General features: G+C 34.5%; 1 protein-coding gene across 1 annotated transcript; it reads left to right on the top strand.

Annotated features, from left to right (window-relative positions):
- The first annotated feature begins 2,063 nt into the window (after window positions 1–2,063).
- Sirt6 (Sirtuin 6) lies at window positions 2,064–26,312 on the top strand. The gene is made up of 5 exons (XM_023165258.2): window positions 2,064–2,384; window positions 19,834–20,076; window positions 23,023–23,199; window positions 25,621–25,744; window positions 25,842–26,312. The coding sequence occupies exons 1-5, from the start codon at window positions 2,191–2,193 to the stop codon at window positions 26,226–26,228; spliced, it is 1,125 nt and encodes a 374-aa protein (XP_023021026.2). The 5' UTR covers window positions 2,064–2,190; the 3' UTR covers window positions 26,229–26,312.
- Window positions 26,313–26,870: the final 558 nt, after the last annotated feature.

Below are 26,870 nucleotides of genomic sequence, written 5' to 3'. Positions count from 1 at the left end.
CCGTATTGTGTCCGACTCACGATCAAAAACTCGTGAGTTTGATCCCAACCTCGACTAAATGTTTTACCCAAGAGAGTGTATCTAGTTGAAGTTGGGATGAGTCTGTAACGTTATATGGCTGACGGACTGCAAATAGCCATAATGCTCCCTAGGTGAACCGAGATGTTATTAACATTGCCTACCGAGAACATAAAGGCTGATGCGCAGAATAGTCGCTGCAGTTGACATCACTAAAAAATAATAATTAGTACAGCTTAGCAAATCTAGCTGTGCTTTTGAGATGCACGAACGATAAAGAGAGATGATAACTTTCCACTACCAACTTATATCAGAGTACAATCGGAAAAAATATTTTGGCTTGAATAAATTCGGCAAGTGTTGAACAAAGTACCTACTACAGTTATATACCAGTAGGAAACGGGATCCCCAATTCTTTCTTTTGTCCAAGTGGAAAATAATTGAAAGATAATGAGTGATATATAATTGCAAATGATATATACGTACATGCATAATTGATAGATATTCGAATACATAGTAAAGTACTATAAATGGTTATGAAACGTAGCAGGTGATAATCTACTAAACATCGCTTGCAATATTGACAATAACATACCACTCTATCGGTAGATACAATTTATATAATATTTTCGAAGATTGTTTGCCTAAATATAATGGTTTCCGTCGGAAAATGTTTCGATTCCGGATAGATTACATCTCTGAAACGATACCTCATATTAGATAAGTTAGTTTTATACTTAGAGGTAAATAATAATATTTTTAGTACTGAATATAACCTTAGTATTTTCCATATAAATATTCTTATAATGTTTCTCAAGGTAGATAATTTATCATCAACATGAACGGTGTTATTATGAACTGTAAAAAATCAGGGTCAATTCAGTGTGGAATCACATTATGAGTATTGTGTTATACTTTTGAAGTTTCTGAACATTCTGTTATTTTGTCTACAGGGGGACAAGGGATATCAACATGCTCTTGACTAGTCACAAAAGTTTACTTATGCAAATACTCAAAACTAAAGTGAAAATTATTTTGTTAGGTGGATTTATTATGAATTTAATGTCAAATATACAATTGCTACGTTCTAAATACATAGTGAATTATCAGAATATATCATTAGTCTGCTGGAATATAATAAACTCTGAAAGAAATAACACAGACACACAGAAAATGCATTACCTACTTACAAAACACTAGTTTCACAAATTCATAATTGAACAAATCACCACAATAAATTTCAAAACAACGTTTGACATTCTGTTGTACTGATCTTAAGGCTAGTTCATGTTGGAACGAACATCGCATAAAAAGTGCGATTTAAAACGGCGTCGTGTTTATCGTAAAAAAGTTGAAAAAAATTTAACTTTTTTGCGATTTCCGCAAAATGTTATACGTCAACATACAAAGTAGTTATATTGCTTTGACTATAGTTTTTTAAGCCCATACATCGAAATTGAATCCGAAATGGACGAATGTGTCAGGTTGTTCAAATTATATCAACTTTACCGTAAAAAGCTCCATTGAGAAAACCCCGTCTTTAAAGTGGGAAATATTTTCAAAAATAAAAGAAAATATGGAGAATATCACAATCTTGTGGCTGAAATAAATGAGAATTAGTGATCCAGAGAAATATTTCAACTATTTCAGGCTCACTCTCTCATTATTCAATAAATTATTGCAAAAGAACCCCTCGCTCCTACAGGCAGTAACGTTGAGATAAGTGGTTTGAGGACACGCTCCTATTAAACAAAACTTGAGAAAATTGTTAGTCCTATATTCTGATATGATGGGGTTTGGTCTTAAAAGTCGTAATTCGTATGAGTCGTATGTCATCATTCAGATTCATTTAATAAAATTTAAAATTCAACAATGAAATCCCTAGATATTGCCCGCTTCAACATGAACAGGGTATTTTGACAATTGAGGAAAATTTGCGGAACCGCAAAAATATTATCGCAATCGTTCTGATATGAACTCGCCTTTATACTGATCATTGTTCGTTTACTGTTAGATGTCACTATTACTGTCCTGACAGCCCTGACTTGATATTCTGTGCTTTGACTGCCCTCATGTAGTGAAAAGTAAACAAACAACAAATGTTTGTTTTCAATAATTTGTTTTAGCTTTATTAATTTCATTATAAATGTTTTAAATATCCTAGAATTTACAATGTCTTGCAGCTATGCAGATGGATTATCTCATTATGAAAACAAAGGAGTATTGGGCACACCAGAAAAATTTGATACAGAGCAAAAAGTTGAAGAAAAATGTGAAATTTTAGTGGAGTGGTTGAAAAATTCTAAACATGTAGTAGTGCATACAGGGGCAGGCATAAGTACTTCCGCCGGAATACCAGACTTTCGGTAAGTAGTAAAAAATTAGAAATTGATTTTATAGGACAAATACTGATATACTTGCATTTTTGAGAGATATATTATGTGACAAGGTATATTAAAAAAATCGAAAAGTTGCTGAGATCTTAAAATGATGAAGAACCTGGGTATTATTTTTTTCATTGAAAATAATGTTCAGTCATTATATACATTAAATCCCCTCCGCACTGAAAATGTTGGGTTTTATATCATAAAATGTCGGCAGTTCTCTCTGGTGATGATTTCCAAACTTCATATCTTTCTTTCCAATATGTTTTCCGTGAACCAGCTGTTCCCCCTCTCCCCCTAAGGATTAACGAGGTCTTATCTTTTAACGTGCAATTCATAACATCATATTGATATTGACTCCCATGAAAAAATACACCATAAAATTTTGAGAATATATGCATTCAAATTAGCACTTGAAAGATAATTATATTATAAAAAATTCTTCAAATATTGAAACAAATTTCAAATATTAATAGATTCTTGAGCATAGGTGAATGGAGAAAGGTCTTTGTTTTCTGCATGAAATCATTATCAATCATATCTCATAACCAGAAATCCTTACTTTAATTGAGCTCAACCTCAAAGAGAAATGAACCAATAGATGAAGAGGTAAATATACAGGTAGCTCATATAGGAAGATCTTGAAATAATATCTGGTAGTGTTTGTGTAAGATGATGAGCAGAACACGGCGATCAGTCTCCCTTCGTTTGGAAATTATGGCCTCTTAAAGGTCGAATATTTTACCTTTTTTGCACAATAAAAAGGGAGTGTGCTTTAGACCACATGACTGAAGTAAAACCTCTTTAGCTCCTTCTATATATATATATATATATATATATATATATATATATATATATATATATATATATATATATATATATATATGTATGTATATTATTGACAATAATTGAAAATGGAACAATCATGTTCATTATCTGACATAAAAAGTGAAGAAGCTAATATATAAATTTTACCAGCTACCAAAGTTTCTATCAAAAAATATACTTATATTAATTTACAAATCTCTAGCTGAATCACTTTTTTGTTATGGTATTATGGTGTAGGGAGCAATGTATAAGAGTTCCTTGCAAAAACTGAACGTAACACGGAACTATATTCTGAAAATAAGGTTGAAGAAAAAAGATCATACCGTACTAATCTTATATGTTCAGATCTTAGTAATATTCGAACATTATACTTTCATAATTTATGTATGTATATGCATTCAAAAACAAAACATTTCATAATTATGTTCCCACTAGAAGTACAACAAACGATTTACTACCCACTCCAAAACTCAATAAAAAAAATTGTCATCGATTTTCAACTTGCACACTACCTAAAATTTACCCCTAAGGATAAAACGTATTAAAAATTATAAAACCTTCTCTATACAATAAAAAAAAATTCTTTGGAAATTACTTTGAATTTATCAAAATATTAGAATACCAATAGATACACTGCCACTAAATTGTTTCCTAACTCTCTGTACACAACTGTAATTTTGTATTAATTAGTATTACTTTTTAGCATAACACAAATGTTAAGTCACTTATATGCTATTTTATACACAATCTACTTTATGTATTGCAATTACCGTCTTTATAACTGTCTATTCGTTAGTGTTTTATACTTATTTTCTGTATTTTTGTGATTAAATAATATATATATATATATATATATATATATATATATATATATATATATATATATATATATATATCGAGAAAGGTTAATGCAGTCAAGCTGCTGGAAAATAATTTCATGAAAATCAAAAGATAAATAAATAAGTACCATTCTGATCATATATATATATATATATATATATATATATATATATATATATATATATATATATATATATATATATATATATATATATATGTATATATATATATATATATATATATATATATATATATATACGCAGTTATTTCTATTAAGTACAAAAGAGGAAGATGTGGGGACTACGGAGAGGATGTGCAGCTCGTAGATGGAAGCATTCTACACCATTTGGATGCCGGCGAGACGTATACTTAACTCAGGGTGGAACAACGCCATTCACAAGAGGTAACAGCAGTGAAGAACTCTCTCCGCGGCAAGTATCAGCACAAACTTCGACAGATCTGGTCATCGGAACTGTCGAGGAAGAACAAAGTTGCTGCAACAAATATGCTTGCCGTTCCAATCTTACTCTACTCATTTGCAGTAGCGAAGTGGACTCGGGAGGAGCTGTATCAACTCGACGTAAAGACCCGAAAAATGATGCATCTCTATAGGAGTTTGCATCCCAAATTGTTCGTTTCATGGTTGTACCTTCCCCGACAACAGGGAGGCCGTGGACTTTTGAGTTTATAGAGTGTCTACATGACAGAATGGTACTGGATATAGCCTGTAAAGTCTGTAAGGTACGTGACCATGAGAGAGCAGGAATTGGAGCATTTCTCTTTAGGGCAGCTGCCCGAGCAGCTGATGAACTCGGTTTAGTTTTCAACACTGAACGAGGTGATCACAACTCTGTCACCGAGTTGGAACCCGTTCAGCAGAAAGCTCATATAAAAGCCGCAGAGATTACCTCACTTCTGCGGAAACACAAGGATAAGCCAATGCATGGGGTCTTCTTCAATAACATTGGATACCTTGGCTTATCAAAGTGCCTGACTTTCGCTTTCCTCAGGTCGAGTGGGCTGAAGTCGGAAACTGAGGGGTTCATCATGGCTTGCCAGTAGTGTTGCCCAAATGCAAGAACAAGACGAGACTTAGCCAGTCTTGGTCTTGGTCTTGCGCCAATACACCTGGTCTTGGTCTTGGTCTTGGTCTTGCGCTCCCAGTCTTGGTCTTGGTCTTGGTCTTGCAGCAAGAGTCTTGCAAGTCTTGCAATTACCTATTAGTCTATTACTATTTATTAAAGTTTACTTTAAATCTTAAAAAAACGTATTAGAATTGGAACATTGTGAGCTTGAATTAACATAGCCATAGTAAAGATCAAGCAGATTAACAAATAACTGAAGATTTAATAAGAAATTCGAAAAATTAACTGACCTATATGTCGTTTTCCATGGAAGTAACTGTTTCTTAATAAACATTTATGATTTATAAGCTTACATTTGCTAAAACATGTAAAAAAAATAAATTAATTACAATAACTTGACTGTATTTTAAAGAACAATACTTATCTGTCTAAAAAGAGATTGAACCCTCAACTTATAAGAAATTTAATAAAAGAGTTTTACGATTTATCATTTATTTGAACAAAAAATAAAATACAACACTAATCAACAGCTTTATCATTAGGTTATGATACTTTATATCAATTTTTTTGACCAACAATTAATACAAAGTAACCATCTGGCTGACTCATCATTTAACCTATTTCTATGTTTTCTAATTACTAATGATGCTTTAGAAAATAACCTCTCAGCAGGTACTGAAGTTGCAGGTATTGAGAGAAAATCACGGGCCATTTTCGATAAAATCGGATACTCTGTCTCATGCGTCCTCCACCAATCTAAAATGTCTTCCGAGCTGGCAGTTCTTGGTTTTCTCAGGTACTCCTCCAACTCGTCTATCACTAAGCCTTGAAGACAAGATCCAGATGACGTCGAGGGACATTCATAGAGTTTATCAAAGTCTATTACGTCTTCATCTTCATCACATACTTTATTTTCTTTTTCTGGTAATTCCAGAGATTTGTTCAGTGAGTGTAGATTTTTATATTCTTCATAAAGTTCATTGAACTTGCGCAGACTTTCTGTTTTAAGTTGCTTCCCCCACATTGTCAGGTCAAAAGTCTGAGCCTTATGCCTTGGGTCTAAAATTAAAGAAGTACAATAAATCCAGTTGCTCTTTTTGTAATGTTTAAGCATTTTGTCTCGAGCTGCTTGGAAAGCTAGAATGAGCCTTTCATCCACTTCAGATCGATTAGGTTTCTCATCTAACTGTTTTACCATAGATTCAATTTTATCTAGCAAAAGATTGAATGATACAATGACTAGCGGTAATGTAACATATTTGTCTCCACCAAGTTTTGTACTTAAAAGTTTAAAGTTTATTAGAAATTTATGTAATTTTTCGAGTACCTGCCATTCATTAGCTGTGATTTGAAAATCATTTAATTCGGTGACAGAACTGCACAATATGTCAATGCCCGCTCTCACTTTTAAACCAAATCCAATCATATCATGTGTGGAATTCCATCTCGTTGGACAGTCAAGAATGGCATTTAGATTTGATGGCACGCCAGCTGCTTCACAAGCAGACTGAAACTTCTTCTTCACTATCTCACTTCTTTTTATTTTACTGGAAACACTGCGTAACTTTGTTACAGATGTACGCGAGTCAGCAATATTTGGTGCAGATTCTTCATCTTCCTCATCCTCAGTTTCGTCTGCATAGTCTTCGTACTGCTGATCTTGCGCGTTAGTGTCAGACTCACAGTGTAATGCTAAGGTCTTTAATAAATCTTGTACACCAAGGTTTAAAATGTGAGCAAAGCACCGGAAATGTTGATTGTCTGAATCAAAGTGTGGCGGCAGCTGTTTGCCCAGTTCATACATAAATTTGGTATTTGCAGTTGCGTTGTCGACCGTGATACCTTGTATTTTATCAATTATGCCATATTCCAATAAACATTCATGGAAAATCGTTGCAATATCTTCCCCAGTATGTCGACCGCGTGATGGTATAAAATCAAGAACTACAGATTGATACTTCCATTCGTTGTCTATATAATGAATAGTAACCCCGTAGTAACTCCTACCAGCAATTGACGTCCACCCATCAATGGTAAAAGACATTTTAGATGATAATTGTTGAAGTCGTTCCTTGAGATTCAATTGGAGCTCTTCAAATCGCTCTTTGACTTTCCTTCTAAGTGTAGACCTTTTAGGAAACACCATATTAGGGCAAATGCAAATACGTCGAAAATATACTTGTGTAGCTTCGTCATCGAAAAATGAGAAGGGAAGATATTTTTTCACCACCCAATCAACTGTAGCTGTCGTGATGTTGTCACTGCTGTTTTCCGACTGAAACAAAACAATAAATCTTGTGTTATTATTTAAAACATACAAGGTTTGAGCATATAAGAGGAGGAGGTATGTTGTTGTTAAATCGAGAAAATCGTTAAATTGATATTTGTTATATTAAGGTTGCACTGTACTGTAATTTACCAAAATAAAGTACTTAGTTGTTACTGGCCGATTAAATGAAAATATGGGTGTTTATAAAAAATATTTAAGACGATAATTACATACTTAATATGTCGCACCCCTAGATGAAAACACCACTAACTCAAAAATACTTACGTAAGTTAATGGCGTTTTTGAAAGTATCGCATGAATAGCTATGCAGAGTTGAAAAAATATTCTTACCTGTCCACTTCTTCCAGCGGTTACTAAAAAGCTTGTGATATCTCCACTTAATTTTGGTTTAACAGGAAGAAATATTTCTGATTCCTTTTTGTGGAAAGATATTAGATGTTTCCTTAAGCCTGAAGTGTTTCTGTTTTTCATTTTTATTTCAATCTTTTTATGTTGGCACAATTTACAGAAGGCAGTTTGGGATGCATGAATTATTTCGAAAAACTCTTCAAATTTGCTTTTGGGTCTTTTAGATCTGTGACTCAAACTCTCGTTACTCGGACTCGAATAATTTGAATCTTCGTCACTCATATTAAATTGTACACGTGATACGTTTTTAGAAAACAACAAGAATTAGTAAAAACAATTATTAAGTTAGACTCGAAGCACAGCTCAATTGGAAATGACTGGAATTAAAATAATTCCTTTATTTATAGTACGTTTCCTTGCTTTCTACCGCGCCGCCTCGCCACGTGCCGGCTCTATGAAAAGGATGCCGCCGCAAATCAAATAATGCCGCGTGCGGCGTACAAACACACACTAAATATTACCTACTTGTACAGACGCGACGCGTGAATAAAATATATAGAAAAGAATTAGTGAAAATCACTATTCTTTACATATAAGTGAATGTTTTGGCGTACATCTATACTAATATTATAAAGCTGAAGAGTTCGTTTGTATGTTTGATGACAGAAGTTTTAAAATAAATAAATAAGTCCTGAACGTCACTATACCTCCAAAGTTACTATTCCTCGTGGACGAAGTCGCGGGCACAGCTAGTAAATACTTACTCTCATCATCTCTCTCAGAGATATTCGGGCTGGTAAGTAATACAAAACTCTTATCGCAGGCTTTTTATTTTATTAGTAGGTAAGTACCTACGCTTTTTATATTATTTTATTAGTTTTGTAGAATTTTTTTACACGTTTCAAGTATATTTAAAAGTGGCTACAATATTTATTAAACGGGTGCGGGGTGATATTTGAACACTTTTTTGCTATTTTTTCTTGTAAAAACTTAAGAAATATAATGACTAAATGTACAATAATAGTACCTAAGTAATTAGTTTAAAACCATATAAGTAATCAATATTATAATATATACTTACTAGAATGAATTAATTTGACATCTACTACCTATCCTTACCATTTTATCCCAATCATAATACTACTTGCGTGATCAGTATAATGTATTCATTTTCATTCTAAGCACTCTGAAACTTATTTATTCTTTGGAACACCTGTAGGTACTCTTAAAATTCGAAATTATTTTACACGAGTATACCTACGCCTACGCCCTATGGCGGCAATCAAATAGTGTCAAATGTTATGATTTCGGCGTGGCGGCAACGATTGTTTTAGATTTCAAAAGAAGCCGCCGGCGCGTGTATCGTAACCATGTACTTCCGAAAAGCGGCAAATTTCTTTGAGAAGTAAGTACAAAACCTTTGAAGCCGCATTATCAAAGTGCCGATGGTTAAAACATAACTATGCATGCACTCAGTTTGATTTTAATAGATAGGTCCAGTTTTTCATACCTATTCTTTGATACAGTTTTTTGCGTCTCATAGAATTTCTAAGCGTACCTACCTATACACCGAACTGTTACACCTAACTACTCAGTGAAATAGCGCTAAGTCCTAGCTGCAAGACGCAAGAGTCTTGCAGGCTATGTCTTGTTCTTGCTCAAGTCTTGCACGGTCAGTCTTGGTCTTGGTCTTGCTAAAAATACGCGGTCTTGTTCTTGGTCTTGGTCTTGCAAAAACGCAAGAACAAGACCAAGACTGCAAGACCAAGACTGAATTTGGGCAACACTACTTGCCAGGATGGTATCTTCAACACCTTAGTCTATCGCAGTTGCGTGATGGGTATAGAGGTTCCTGACACAAGGTGCAGGGCCTGCCGCGAGGCGCCCGAGACCCTAATGCACTTGCTATCAGCATGTCCGGCCTTTGCGGTCTCGGCCTATATCCATCGACATAACGCGGCCCTAAGAGTGCTATATTACCATCTACGGCACTCTTACGGTATTGACGAGACACCGGTGTTACCCTACGCTCCGGGGGATATTGAGTCCGTTGTGGAGAACGAGAAGTGCCAAATTTATTGAAACTAATCGTTCCCCACCATCAGGCTCATACAAGCTAATAAGCCTGATGTAGCCCTTCTCGACCACCAGAGCAAGACGATATTTGTCGTTGAGTTTTCAGCTCCTGGCGAGACGAATATCGTCCGAAAAGAGCAAGAAAAACGGATAAAATATCGAGATGTTCTCTTTGAACTACGCAGACTTTACCCAGACCACTCTGTTGAGATGGTTGTTCTGATTATTGGAGTCCTTGGTGGAATGATGCCCTATCTACTCTCGAATCTTAAAATCATACCGGCCTGCCGCACTAAGGCTGAAATCTTAGCCGGACAGATGCAGGAGGCTGTCATTCTTGGCTCATTGTGATTGCTTAGGGCACATGATTCTTGGACCCAATGATCGCTTACCCCACGGTGTGGGGAGGGGTCGTTGGTTGATAATGCTGGCGCGCCCTACCGAATGTATCGGAGCTTCAGGGGATAGGGCCTGACCAGCGCATACTTCGTTTTAAAAAAAGAATAATAATAGTAATATTGAAGTCTCCCACAGAACCAACCCAAGAACAAGCATCTGTTGTTAATCTTCGACATGCTTAAGAATCTATATGCTATATACTTAAAAAAATATCAATTAATTTATAAAAAACAACAATCTGTACACTATTTTTAGAAACGAAAACCAACCAGGATAGTGATACTAAATATAGAACCTGGGACATAATTCACAAAAATGGATTCACCATCAACAACCCAAGAGGTGAAAGCTCGGTGCATGCCTGCTTATCTTTAAAGATGAAAATAGGTAATATATCTTTTATAAACAACCCGCTAAATGAATATATACATTTCACTATACCATTAATCGAAGATAATTTACATATATTCTTGGTATATATTCCACCCCTCATCTACCTTCATAGAAGACACAATCCTCAATGAAGCTGCATTATACAAGTATTCGCTTACTAATGGAGATTTTAATGTGAATCAAACCATAAGAAACCGTTTCAAAACATTTATAGAAAATTCTACATTCAAAATGGCAGAAACTTTTAATCATATTTTTAATGGAAAATAATCCTGACAGTGGTCCAGATCTTATCCTGTATACAGGCAATCTGGAAATAATATACACTTGCAGATCTCGGATCAGATCATCTTGCCTTGGAATTAGTCCTTGGAACTAGTCCTAGGCCTGAATATTCCCATTACAACACCCCTGAATATGCTCATTACAACACCAGATGATTACAAAATAATTATAACAGATGCAATGAAAAAGTCAATGAAATCTTATTGGAGTTTATTTGAGTCCCCCCAAGCCACTATTCAACATGGAACCAAAAAAGGAAAATGTACTGAGAATATAAATTGTCCCTTAACTCACTACTGAAAGGCGAGTTAAACAAATACAACAATAATTTTATTAACAATCTTATAATGCAACTCTTGATACTTTATAAAGCTCAGATCAGACCTTCTTTGGAGTATTGTTCTCATGTATGGAACTCTGCCCCCAAACTTCCCTGAAGTTGCTGGATTCCATCCAGAAGAGAGCCATCCGCCTGATTGGAGACGGGAATATCACTTGCAACCTTGATAATCTAGAGCCGCGATCAGCAACAGGAAAGGTTGACCCGCGGACCGCCCCAATATAGTATTATATACCAAGTACATAAAAAAAATCGTAGATGACGTAAACCATACCTTTATCAATTAAAATAACAAATCAAATCTAACTTAGTATGTATTCTATTTTAAGTTGCCTAGGTAACTTGTTTTACCTACTACTGATAAGTTTCCTATCTAGCCTGTGTGTGTGTGCGAATCAGACTGATGAGATTATTGCGATTTAAATATTTTCAAATATCTGTTATGCATACGAAACATCCATAGATTGAACTTCGTACCATTTTTTCGGAAATATGTGCGGGAGCATTTCACAGCGCACCGCGTACTTACCTTACTTCATCGTGCTTGCCCATTTTGTTTTGTTGAAACAAGCACGAGTGCGTATCAAATTCGATAGTGGGGGAGTGGGAAAGGACTGAAAGCAGACTGCCAGTCATCTGTCATTTTCATTCGTTTGATAAAAAATATTTCTGTACCTACGTTGATATGGATCCTAAAAAGCTAAAAGTCGACAGAGAAAATAGAAGGTTTTTGGCAGAATTGATTGAACAATATTGTTTTACACTGCCTGATAGACCTCAAGCGGTTCCAGTGTGCCTTATATACAATAAAACTGTGGCTATTGTTAAAAGTGGAAATTTGAAGCGATACTACGAAACAATTCATCAGCGAAGCCACAAAAAATTTTCTCTTGGCAGTCAGGCTCGTAAAGAAAAAATTCAGGTATATCTCAGTTGTTACGAAAAGAGTAAAAAATTACTAGTTCGTTGCATGAGTGACAAAGAAAAATCCACAGAAGCAGCGTTACGTGTTTGTTGGACGCTTAATATACACCAGAAATCATTTTCAGATTCTCAGATAGTAAAGGGATGTATGTTGGCAGTAGTTACGTCATTTTTTGAAGAAAAAAAATCTGCAATTCAAAGTATTTCATTGTCAGCGAGGAGTAATACACGAAGAACTGAAATTTCAGCTGCGGACATTGAAAACACTCTTCTTGAACTCCTGCAAAAGACACCTTGCTACGCCATAGCACTTGATGAATCATGTGACATTGTTGATGATAACAAATGTCAATTTTTAGGGAAGAGTTGCTAGCAATATTGCCGTTTAAATATGTCTGTTTAAAATCTGTTTTCCGTTAACCGGCTGTCGCACCCCTACGAACGACAATCCTCAGATGTCGAAACTTGTGCGAGCTAAGGATTATCGAGGTCTTACCTCGTGTGATTCCTAACACGGGTTGAACGATAGCAAGTGAAAATCAATCGTTCAGACTAGAGCTTGAACCACCGACCTACAAGGCAGTCAATTCGAGTAAGTGAACAAAGCATCCATGTCGAACCGCCTGGCTACCGACCGATAGCACTCGTATTAGGTCTAATGTCGTATTAGTGCATAATTCACCAGGCAGCCCTTTGTGGAAAACTAAGTGCTACACTCAAAGAAGTGATGGACAACTTGGTCGAGTTGATTAATTTTATGAGATCCCATTCAGCTCTTTGGTACCGACATTTCAAAGAGTTCCTTTCTGAATGTGATTTTGCGTTTTCTGACTTACTACAACACAACAATGTTCGTTGGCTAAGTAAAGGTCGAATTTTGAACGTTTCTGGCTAATAAAAGAACAAGTATCCTCCTTGCAAAACTTGGATACACAGGGAGCCAGAAAGCACTTTGAGTTTATAAAAAACGAGCGAAATATGCTGGTTGTGGTTTTTCTGAAATATATTTTAAGAATATCTTATGATATTAAGAAATAATTTGCTACAAGATTCCAAGACTCTGCAGAGATAGGCAAGCTGTCTCCGTTTCTTAAATCTCTATTTGAAATTGATGCAGCGGCAAAATGGACAGATGTGGCTGCCAAATTGTTTAATCTGTCAAAGAAATCATTTCAAATGGAGATAATTGATTTGCAAGAAGATGTGTCTTTGCAAATGTATAGAACGGTATCCACTGAAGAATTTTGGGCCAAACATGTCCCAGAAAAATATGACAGTTGTAATAGACTCGGTATTAATTTGGCCACTATGTTTGGCTCGACATACATATGTGAAACATTTTTCTCAAAGAATTTTTTGAAACACAAATATCGTTCGAGATTAACAGACACTTACCTAGAAGACACACTTCGAATTTGCTGTTCCTCTCAAGAACCAAACTATAAAAAACTGACTCAAGACCGTCGGTGTAGTTTCTCACATTAATAAGAGGTCTTGTATTTCTTTTATAATTCAGAATGTGATTTAAACCAAAATAATATGTAGCACTTTATTATTAATATTTGATTTTTTTCTGGACCCTGTTAACATTTTCCCACAGTATCCGGACCCCATCTAAAACTACTTGCCGACCCCTGGTCTAGAGTCTAGAACATCGAAGAGAGGTTGAAGATTTGTCTCTCTTTCATAGATACTTTCAGGAAGGTGTTCAAGTGACTTGGCACATTTGATTCCTCCAAGAATGGTAATTATCGAACTGTAGCTGCTCATCGTTTTGAGGTTCAACTCAGTACAGCTCGAACTTCACTGCTTAAGCACTCTTTCATTCGGAGAACTACGTGTATATAGAATAAACTTTATGAGAACGTTTTTTCAAATGCACAGACACTACTCTTAAAGCGCCTTAAGGCTTTTCCTGTAGTGCGTGTGTTCTGTTCTTTAAAAAAATAATGAGATCCCTGGATTCGGAGATACATGATCATATAATAAAAATATACCAATACTGCTTGAACAATCACCTTTTTCTAACAGTGTGGAAGGTAGGAATGATAATAACCATTCTCAAATCCGTTAACTATATTACTTGAATTAGGTAAAAACATTGAAAATATTATGAGGCGTTTTATTAACGAACAACGAAACATATTTCAGTTTACCATGGAAAAAAGGAATACAACACATCCGCTAGCAATCATAGCTTCCAACATGCAAACAGCAAAACACTTGATTCTTCATTCCACATCAAGTTTAGACTAACACTAACAGCAAATCCTGGCAACGTTCTATATATCATGAAAAAGTACTTTAAAAGCAGATCTCTTAGCATGAAAATAGGACATTCGGCTCAGAAGTTTGATAGAATACATAAATTAGCTATTATTGATTAATCAAAATACTTCATTCCTACGTTTTGTGGGTTAGGTTAGGTTAGGTCCAAAGTGAGTGGGTCTATTCGACCCTCTACCGTAATCCGCAAGGGTTTATTGTGGCTCACACCTATTCTCACTCGGCCAAAGAAACCCAGCTTCTTAACGAAGCCAATTAGTTTATATGGTGAGTGGTCTTTCAGGTCAGATGGTAAGAATACGGCTCTGCCGAACTCTAAAGACCTGATTCGATCCCCAGCGGGGCAGGCACAAAGTATATGCTCTGTTAATGAGGTAGTCGGATAGTCAAGTTGCAAGATTTCCACCTTGATACCACCTTGATACCTTCCCATATGAGGGTTTTTGCACGTCAGCTACACCTGACAATGCCTTAGATTCAGCCGTGCAGGTCTTTTTCACCTCTGGTTTTGGTGAAACCTCAATTGAGCGCAAACGTTTGCTAACCTGCTCATGGGGGGTTAATTCCCCCACCTGAGACAGATTCTGCGTACGCCGCAGCTCTTGCTCCTGAACTAAGTTTACAGGGAGGTCAATTGGAGTCGTAAACTCCAATTGACCTAACTAAACCAATTGAACTAAATTTACAGTGAGGTCCGTTGGAGTCGTACATTCGACATCCATCTCCTCTGTAGACTCGATCCTGAACTAAATTTACAGAGAGGTCCGTTGGAGTCGTAAACTCGACATCCATCTCCTCTGTAGACTCGCTACTGAACTAAATTTACAGGGAGGTCAGTTGGAGTCGTAAACTCGACATCCATCTCCTCTGTAGACTAGCTCCTGAACTAAATTCACAGGGAGGCCCGTTGGAGTCGTAAACTCGATATCCATCTCATCTGGAGACTCACTCCTGAATTAAATTTACAGGGAGGTCAGTTGGAGTCGTAATCTCGACATCCATCTCTGTAGACTCGCTCCTGGATTAAATTTACAGGGAGGTCAGTTGGAGTCGTAATCTCGACATCCATCTCTGTAGACTCGCTCCTGGATTAAATTTACAGGGAGGTCAGTTGGAGTCGTAATCTCGACATCCATCTCTGTAGACTCGCTCCTGGATTAAATTTACAGGGAGGTCAGTTGGAGTCGTAAACTCGACATCCATCTCCTCTGTAGACTCTCTCCTGAACTATATTTACAGGGAGGTCAGTTGGAGTCGTAATCTCGACATCCATCTCTGTAGACTCGCTCCTGGATTAAATTTACAGGGAGGTCAGTTGGAGTCGTAAACTCGACATCCATCTCCTCTGTAGACTCGCTCCTGAACTAGATTTACAGAAAGGTCCGTTGGAGTCGTAAACTCGACATCCATCTCCTCTGTAGACTCGCTCCTGAATTAAATTTACAGGAAGGTCAGTTGGAGTCGTAAACTCGACATCCATCTCCTCTGTAGACTCGCTTCTGAAGTAAATTCACAGGGAGGTCAGTTGGAGTCGTAAACTCGACATCCACCTCCTCTGTAGACTCGCTCCTGGATTAAATTGTACAGGAAGATCAGTTGGAGTCGTAAATTCGACATCTATCTTCTCTGTAGACTCGCTTCTGATCTAAGTTTACAGGGAGGTCAGTTGGAGTCGTAAGCTCGACATCCATCTCCTCTATAGACTTAGCGTCAGAAATGTGGGACCTTAAAGGTCCCATGAGTACCAAGGGGAAGAAGGTCAATCACGGCAGAGCCCCGCATTACCGTGACAAGGCGATGATACGGCGAGAGGGCGCCCGGTATCTAGAAGGTTCCGTAGAGATAGCTGATAGGCTCAGTGTCATTCATCCTCTCGGCACGGATACACACACCTTAGGATTAAGCCATCGTTGGGATGCCATTCAGTTAGGCAATAACAGAACCACAAGTGATTTTGTCATTCCCGTATCCAGCTGGGCTACGTGGAAGCAGGTATCCGATGGCTAGTTTGCTCAACCCCCACATCCAAAGCCGCCGAAAACAGCGTGTACAGTGGTTCAGGCAGTGAAAGATGAACAAAGACAGCCAACCCACCATCGTTTTGTGGGATTAACATATCCAAAATGTTATACACGGTGTTCTGAATCGATTTTACTAATTTGAAAATGTTTATTCAAAATGTTTCAAAAAGAACGAAAATTCAAAAATACTGCATTCTTTTCAGAAAAAATATAAAAACTATTTCAAAATAAGTTCAAAGACATTTCCGTTAACTTCCATGCACTTATAAACTCTTTTTATCAAATTGTTATTGACAGTACGAATGATATAATTGGCATCTAGGGTACTGCAAGACATTTTTTATGCATTGTATAAGAATACTTTATCGTTTAATACAATAAAAATGTTATGGAAACAAATGGAGGTAGTTTTTGATTCATTGATGTTGTCATTTGTATAAGTGTATTTTATGAATTCGTGAGCACAATGTCCCGTTTAGGTTATATGAACAAAGATTTTTTTAAATTTGAATATAATCTATAGTGAATGTAATCAACTTATTGACCGGATACGCAGGTATTTGCCGAAAGGTATCCCGAAAACTCAAACCGAATCACAATTCTATAAAAAGGCTGTTGAAATCTTGTTTGCATCATGGATAATTTTTTTTCGAAAAATAACCAAACGAAAGCCTCAGATGGATAATGAAGATTTGGAAATAGATGTTCTTGGATATTTTGTTGTTCATCCGAATGCATCTTTGAAATATTGTGATAAAAACCTACCAGTTAAACCCAGAACTGCTCACCGTATGTGGAAAAAGCATGGAAACCGTTCAAATATCAACTGGTACATCATCTGAAAGATACGGATTTGCATCATCGAATTGAGTTTTCTGAATGGTTGCTAATAAAAAGTCAGGAATATCCACATTTCCTCAAGAAAATTATATGGAGTGATGAAACTAAGTTTACCAAAAATGGATAATTTGATCGTCATAATAGACCTTACCCATGAGTAATATTTCCAAGAAAGTTGGAGTTTTTTCCTTTATCGTGCTCTAAAGCACAATAGGATTGTACATCTATGGTAGAAATTTGAATGGTTTAGAATACTGTAACATACTACAAAATGTTGTATCTTCATTAATAATAGTCACATCATATCGTGTAGCACATCAAATGAAAGAGAAACGAATGCAGAATGTATCGACTAAGAAAAAACAAAGACGATGCCAACAGGGCACTAAGCCGCATCTTCGTTAATAATGTTTGGATCTCAACGTGCAGCACATCAAATGAAAGGAGGAAGGGTATAGAATTCATAAAGAGAACTCAAAAGATAACGTCATGTCAAAAGGGCACTAGTTAACATCTTCGCAGACAGATTATGATGTAAAGCACATGAAAGGGGCATGGATGTTGAAATTGATGAAGAAACGTCATGGTGACATGTCAAATAGGCATAAGGTGTGCATGTGATGAAATGATTTCGAAATTCGTATGAGAAGCGTATGTAAAGTTGTAGAGATCTGGAGAAAAAAAATGAAAAGTTGATATTAGGTTATGTGAAATTCTATAGCAGCAGTTTGAATCACAATCAAACCAGAAGGGACATTAAAGTTTTGGAGACGAGAGATTTTTAAATTCACAAGACATGTTTTCACTATCACACTGTCACCACTAAACTGGCTAGGTTGGCGTGAAGTTGTGGGTAGTTGATGGCCGGGTGAAGACCAAAAGTAAGTAATGAACAATCTCGAGCTTGAAGTAAATGAGCAAAATGTCTACCTTCTGATAAAATACAAGTCATTCCCATCTAGTACAGGAGTTACATAAACAAGAGCCTTCTGATGACCCCAGAAAAATAAATCTAGAGAATTCATATCAGGACTGCGAGCTGGCCAATTTTGAGGTCTTACACGTCCATTCCAGCGATTAGGGTAGGTGATGTCATGATAATAAAAAAAGGTGGCGTAGTATACGATTATTTCTGTCATGAACATCGCGAAAATTTTACAATAAATGTTACTTAAAAATGAACGCTTTGTGCTTGGTTAGGGTTCTGGTTTCCACCATTGAAAAATATGAATCGGTGTTTGTGATAATGAGCTGTTTTTTATTTCTCCCTATTAATGCATGTTTCATTGCCCCATTCCAGCGAATAACAGAACCGTAATAAAAAACTGGTAATTCCCAATTTCAAAGTGGAAGTGTAAAAAATTCTGTGATACTTTTATATTAGTTCAATGAAAGTTGCTACAACAAAGTGTATACAGATATCTAAAATTTCTCTAAGGAGTATGCAGCCAAAACTAGAATTCCGACATTTTGGGTTTTTCCCGTTCATCTCCGAAACCAAAGAAGTTACGTAGCGATTTGTTAGTATTGAAAATAATTCTTGAAAACAGTCAATTTTTCCATAATTTTATCTCCTATCCATCTCTTACCGTTTATTCGGTTAATTCATTCTATTTAGGGACTCAATATGGTAGACACACAAAGTTGATTTAATATGAAACGATGATACAGGTACCTGAATATTTTAATCTGGTAGATGTACAAAGTTGAATTTTTAGTATACGAATTTTTCAAGTATTTTCATCCTATTTTCACACCATATTAGGTTAGGTTAGGTCCAAAGTGAGTGGGTCTATTTGACACTCCACCGCGACCCGCAAGGGTTTATTGTGGCTCACACCTATTCACACTCGATCAAATAAACCCAGTTTTTTAACGAAGCCCATTAGTTTGTATGGTGAGTGGTTTTTCAGGTCAGATGGTAAGATTCTAGGCACAGGTAGGCACAGAGTATGTTCTCTGCTGTTTCATCATTTTCCAAACAGAGGCGACACACATTGTCTTCCGACAGTCCGAGTCTCTGCATATGATGATTCAAATGACAGTGACCTGTAAGAAGGCCTGTTAGACATCGCAGTTCATCCCTACTGTAGTCCAACAACTGTTTGGTATCAAGCTTAGAAGGATAAATGAACGCCTTGGTTCACAGCATATTATATTGAAATCTAGTAGGTGTGAAAGAACAATGGAGAAAAAATTGATTATTTAATATCGGGGTAATTTATAGATGTGACTTAGGTCTCCAATAGAATAGCAAACGCACTTTTTTGAATAGAATCCAGCAAGCAGCTTCAGATTCTGTTAGGGAAAGATCAAATTAAAATTTTGTAGTTAATGACATTTCAACAGTTTGAATCTAGGAATCGCATTGATCTTTTCAAAAGGATATCAACCAAAAATGTTTAAAGCCCTGCCGATTTACAATATTATGTTCAACTCATTAATTTGTCATTGAAAATAAAGTATCAACTTCCAGGGGACCTAATGGGGTATGGACTTTGGAAAAAGAAGGTAAAAAACCCAACATAAACATTTCTTTCAATGACGCCATCCCAACAAAGACACACATGGCCCTAAAACGTTTAACAGAAGAGAGTTATCTGCATTATATCATCAGTCAGAATATAGATGGATTGCATTTGAGAACAGGTATTCCTAGATCTTCTTTGGCTGAATTGCATGGAAATATGTTCACTGCCCAATGTAATGTTTGTGAAAGGTAAGAAAAATATTGATATAGCAGTTATTGCATATTTAACGTAGGAATTACGATATTTTTCAGACACTGGCATCCTGCCAAGTGATTATGAAAAAGTTTAATATTTCAATTGAAGTTCAAAATAAACAAATTCGATATCTATGCTAAAGTAATAATGAAACAAACGTTAAATATAAATTAAAGTAGATGAAAAAGTCAATAGGGGAACCATTTATTGGAAAACATCTTTTTTTAGTAGAGTTTCAACCAGTCATTGTCAATATTGGTCGGTTAGAGAGGGTACGAGAAATTTCAAATGAAAATTTAGCTCGAAAAGGCACGAGTGGGGTGGAAAATATTTTTTTCTGTTTGAGTTTCAACCGTTTACATTCAGAAAGCATTTTCAGTTCTTCAGAGCCTAGATATAGGAATTTTGAAGAAGAAATACGAACTTCTTGAAAATGCTATTACAGAATTGATAGAAAGCCTGAGATTTATTGTAGTACAATAAATTGTATTGTTGCACAACTTCAAACATACATATTTCATTCGTTTATTTTATAATTGTTAATACCTGTATACCGAAAATAAAGTTTGTTTTGGGAAACCACGAAAGTTGCAAAAAAAATTAATTTTCTCTTCATGAAATTTATTAGGATATTTCAACATCGAGCGAGAAGATTACATATTTAGGTAAAATTTTATGTTACAAATCTATAGCAGAGGTGTTTGTTTGTTACAATTGGACAAAGAAAAAAATATGATTTTGATATCAATTGAGATTCTATATGCAGAAGCTATGAAACTATTCAAATCGTATATTTCATCTTCTGGATTAGTCAGGTTATGCTTTGCTATTCATTGTAGTACAAGTTGGAGTTTCTTTGAAATGAATAAATACCCAACACCAAACCGTTATTTTAACACCTCGACACGTGTTTCGATCACCAAGTGATCATCTTCAAGAGGAAGATCGAACTAATCATACTTACAAAGCTATCCTGTTCTAGGTAGCGTCTTGAGTGTCTTAAATTAATTTTTACAATTTGCCTTATCTACTTGTCTTAAATTCATTTTACAATGTGTCCTTATGTAATAGTCAGGTAAATCTAAAATTGAAATATTATAAGCTATATAAAATTAATTTCACATATTGCCTTATCTACTAGTCTTGAATAAATTTTACAATGTGTCCTTATGTAATAGTAAGGTGAATCTAATAATTGAAATATTATAAGCTATATCAAATTAATTTCACAAATTGCCTTATCTACTTGTCTTAAATCAATTTTACAATGTGTCCTTATGTAATAGTCAGGTAAATCAAATAAATAAAATATAATTTTAACAAGATAGTATACTATTAGGTATTGGTCCACCATCGTTATTCACAATATTATTATGTTTACTTATTTCTACTCTCTCCTAGGGATCTAGACTCCTGTTGTTGTTAACCTGTCTAACAAATCTTACTGAACTGATTTTCATCTCACATCTAGGTATCTAAGAAATTTTTATTGTATTGGTTGCAAGCTCTATAATATTCTTGATGTTCATATAAAATCATCCCCCAATGTTCACATTTTTAAATCAAAACTGAAAAAGATCCTACTTAGTAAATGTTGTTATTCCATAGACGATTTCTTTTTATGATAATAATTTTTTATTTTCAAACTATATAATTGATTTTTTTTTATATATACATGTATATGTAAATTTGTATTGTAACCTTTTTGCATTCAAATGATAAAATAAAGGAATATTATTTTTAAATGAAGTCTATGGAATGGTTTTGTTGCAAAATATGATGGGCGACTGCTGATTTTTCAGATCTTCCATATTTTTAAGTGCGCTAAGTGTTCCTTATATCTTATTTTGATAGATTTTTTTGTCTGTCCATAATATTTTGCATCGCAGTCCTTACATTTAATTTCATAAATTTCAGACTTTTCCGAATTCTCGACTTTGTCTTTTGGACTTCCTAAAAGCCTCTGTAGTGTATGACTTGTCTTTAAAACCACCTTCATACCTAGTTCCTTGAAAATCTTTCCAAAGTTCTTCGTGTATTGGTGGTATGGAACTGAGATATATTTATCTTGGTTTTTGTCCTTTCTAAAAGTGGAAATTTCGTTCATTCTTAACCTAAACTTCTTCCTGTATTGTACGTTTTTCTTTTGTGAACCTCTCATGTGTTAGAGGAAAAGTCAAAAGATGATGAACTGGAAAATTCAACCCAGCACGTTTGTGCTGTCCATGTATTTTTGTTGCGTATCATGTGTCTTGTATCTTTCTTATCACTTAATATAGTTTATATTTTATTTTAATCATTTACATTTTATACATATACTCCACATCATATACTTCATGTTTATATTAATATTTATTTATGACATTGTGATTGTAACAAGAATATTGTTCTTAAACAATAAACATATTATCAATTATTTCTCAATAACATTTTGCCTAAAAATAATTGATTCATGCTATAAATCAGTGTTTTCATTCATTCATTGAAAACTTTGTCATCCCATGCCATAAATATAAAATTTTAGGATTTCATATTCAGGAAAATCCTCAGCAAGCTTGTTAAACATAAATGGTAAGGTCAAATTGTCGTTAGGTTGATAGATGAAATTCATTATGTTGCTGTATTTTTCAATATATCAAATTCATTTTAGCTGGCAATAATTCATTCCAGTACTTATTCATTTACTCAGTTTATTTTGATTTCGAACCAAATATTTTGGTCCATCCTTGTCTATATCGAAAATAATATTTTCTTATGAAATACATTATTGACTATCACTATGTATGGCCATGTTGAATCAAATTGCAGGAACACATTTTCTCATTCCACAGTACTAGCGTTTATGTTTATAGCCACTGACATGGTACTTTATAATCCTGAATTATATCATGAGTATTATCAATATAACAATGTTATTAAAATGAATTTGTTTTAATCAGCCAATTTGTTCGAACCGAAGCTACCTCAACTGTGGGCAAAAAATGTCTGAATGAAGACTGTAAAAGGTCTGCTATGCTTCGTGGGCGGACTTGCCGTGGTAAACTGCATGATACGATTCTAGATTGGGAGGACAGTCTTCCAGAATATGATCTTGAGATGTCAGATTATCATTCTAGGTGAGTTAAATAATCTTTTATTTTCTCAACCCATCATTCAGTGAATTGACATATCAAAATATAACACTGTCCTCATAAAAAGTGAAACTAATATGTTTAACAGAAAAGTAGATGATTAAAAAAATTGTTCAGTAATAATATTGTGATAATAGTTTTCCTAACTCATATTCTGGGATTTATATAATTAATGACTTGACTTAAGATGAATAAATGTAGATTTAATTTCAAATTTCTTCACTTGAAAAGTTGACATTGAATTTAGTTTACATTTATGAAGGTTTTTACTTATTATAAACCTATAAATATCTAAAATAAAATGTAAGGATTGATAAGTGAATTTAAATGTTGCATTTGTCAAATGTCACAATTGAAAAGTGAATGAAATATATACTCAACCTATTTCAGGAAATGATATTTTTTTCTGTTCATTATCAATTTCATTATCTTTTCTAACAATATGCTAGTATTCAAATTTTATTACAAAGGGATTTATATAGCATGATGTTCATTTGGCAGGGTTAAATGAAGGATTCGTAGGGCCCATATTTTCCAGTACTAACAACAAATCACTTTCATTTAAAATAGTAAATATGACACATTTTTATTTCAAAAAATCTTTTCCACTTAAAATTAAAAACAATGCGATTTGCTTTCACCAAATAAAATATCATTTTTAAAACTGGATGAGCATCATACATACAATGTCTGAGTGATAATTTTCAAGTTAACAAATATAATTTTAATTAACCTTCTTATAATGTTCGTCCTTACAGGTTTATTTGTCAAAAAAAATGTTATTTTCTACACAGAGCATTTCCAAGCTGATTCAACTATTGCTAACTCGAAAATGATATGACTTGCATGGCACAAAAATGGTCCATGTGAGGGGACAATAAAATCTTTTTTTCAGATCACGTCAATAGTCGTTCTTGAGATATCTCAGATAACTAAATTTCCGAATTTTGTTTGTAATAAATGAAATTATTGATTGCCTGGTAACCTGCGTTTTTAAAGTTGAAGAAAGGTTCATTATTAGAAGGTGACTTATTTGCACTATAAACAATATTTTTTTTATGGTGAATACTACTGAGAAACAGATAGACATCTGCCATAAACAAACCAGGATTAAATATATTGAAAAAAACTAAATCTAATAATTCGTTTCCTGTATTTACAATGAAATTAGTTAAAAAAATATATGTTGGAAATGATGTAAATGATTAGATAATTTTGCATCTATTGTATATTGATTTTTTTGCTCAGTTACAATTTGTTGTTTATAAAAAATATATTAATATTGTCAGACTAATTTTGTTAAAATAAAGCCAATTTTTGAACATAATTTATTGTAGGGGGGGTTTCTTCAAACTATTTTATATGTCAATTCCAGTTCCTACAATATGTATATAATTGAATATATCAGCAAGTAGCATGGGTTGTTTGAACTGCTGAAAGTAACTTCCAAATTTTCATTATACTGCATCTGAGATGCATCTGAGATATTATAATCACTACATATAATAAACTTGCAGTTTGGATTTGCTATAACCAATGATTCCACTGAATAACAATGGTTTTCATATAAAGTTGTGTCAGTAGATGGAGAAATACAGCTACCAGACTGAGTCATGGCCGGTACGAGAAATCGTACATACATACTTATTGTAATGAGGGAGGGGTTTCTTACCGGGCACGATTCAGTCCGGCATCTGTACAATGACTACCAAAAAATATTAATTAACAAAGTATATGAAAAAATAATATAATTTGTTTAAGTGATTTTTCTTACATAATAAGATAATAAAAAGTGAAAAAATGAACATTATATGAACCCAAAAATTTGGAAAAGCGGGCATAATTTCGATAATATCAAATTACAATAATACACAATATATGCTCAAACTGTTCTCCATTATCTGCCATATATGAGTATAACTGGCTTCTATTGACGTTTTCAATTGAACTGAAGAAGACATGAGCAAACTGAAGTTTGCTTCGAACCCTCTTACATTCTGGAGCATTTCTAGAGTACCTCAGGACATTGCTTTTCCTGCAATCGGTCGCCATATTGAAAAGTTAAGCAGTGAAGAGTCACATGGTTGAACTTCCTAATAAATTAGCACTATTTTCCTATTCAAATTGTAAGGATGATGGCACCAACATGCAGGACAGGAGGTATGACAGATGAGGTTATGTTAGAAATATGTTCCCTTAATTGAAAATCGACCTGTTTTTACTGTTTTTCTCAACAAATATGTTTTGAAGATATTCGATATATTTCGTTTTCAGTGCAACACACTGCAAATTGATTTCTTTCCAATTATTGGTTGAAAATTTTCTAAATGGTTTGTTTTTCAATGTTTCTGATACGCAATTAAAAAAAAAAGATTTTTTAGGAATGAAATAGTATTTTTTTTTCAGTGTAGCAGATCTCAATATTTGTTTAGGAACCACCCTTCAAATAGTTCCTAGTGGAAACTTACCGTTGAGGAACAAAAAATATGGAGGAAAAGTTGTTATTGTGAATTTACAATCTACCAAACATGTAAGTATTTCAAGTGGAATACTAGCAATAATAGCAATGTTTCTGAAGTTTTCATTATTTTTTCATAAGGCTTCTTGAATACCAATTAATTTTCCAGGATAAAAAGGCTGATTTAATCATAAATACCTATGTGGACGATGTGATTGTGAAAATTATGAAAAGACTAGGTCTTGAAATTCCTGAGTATTCTTATAAAATCGATCCAACAAAAAATCGTGATTCTGATTCTGTAGTGGAGTGGAATATTCTGAAACAGGATGTGGAAAAAATCAAATTGCAATATGATAAACTTATCAAAGATTATAAGAAACGGAAAGCAGAGGAGAGTTTATTAAATATTAAGAAAAAAATGCCTAAGAGTAAAAAGTGGATAAAGGAAGAGAAGATCAAGAAAGAAAAATTGGTAAAAAAAGAAAATATTGTGTCTGAAGATATCAACATACAAAAAAAATTTGAAGATCAGGATGATATTTTCGTTGAATGACATTTGTGATTTTTTTATGTTGCTAACTTGTACCAAAAAAAAATGATTACAAATAACAGTTGAAAAAAAATTTTTGATACCACAGTATTTTGTAAGTAAATTGAAACCCACAAATTTCGTATTTTGTCGTATTTCCAGGTGAAGTTGGATATAAGGCTTTGAATCCTTTCTTTCACTCTATCCTCATATACTCGTATGACCATACGAGTTCTACCTTTTATATTATTGAGTCGACGTCGATGACCATTTATTCATGCTTCTTTCCTCGTGTAAATACACGAGGGCAGCATGACATGTACCATTGTCAATGACGCCATTTAAAAAAAAACAGATAATACTAGGTTCCTTTCACGAACTTACTCAGAGTGCGATATACATACTTCGAAGTTGTATTTCAAGTAAATTGTGCTCTCAGGTAGAGTTAAGACATTCTGACATACTATGACACTTATGATTTATTAGAAATCAGAATAAGTCCGGAGACTGTATCGAGGAGAAATATGTATAAGAAAATAAATATGTCAAAATGATATCTGGAAACATTTATATCTCCCAACATTCCTACACAGTAGGGTCTGGTGAATGCGACTACTTTCCCAGCTAATAGCACAGTTGACATTGAATTATATCTGACAGACATAT

This window comes from Leptinotarsa decemlineata, unplaced genomic scaffold, assembly GCF_025532065.1.
Source record: "Leptinotarsa decemlineata unplaced genomic scaffold, Ldec_3_MD MMD2_tig00003308_RagTag_RagTag, whole genome shotgun sequence".
NCBI lineage: Eukaryota > Metazoa > Arthropoda > Insecta > Coleoptera > Chrysomelidae > Leptinotarsa > Leptinotarsa decemlineata.
This window is presented reverse-complemented; position numbering and strand designations above follow the sequence as displayed.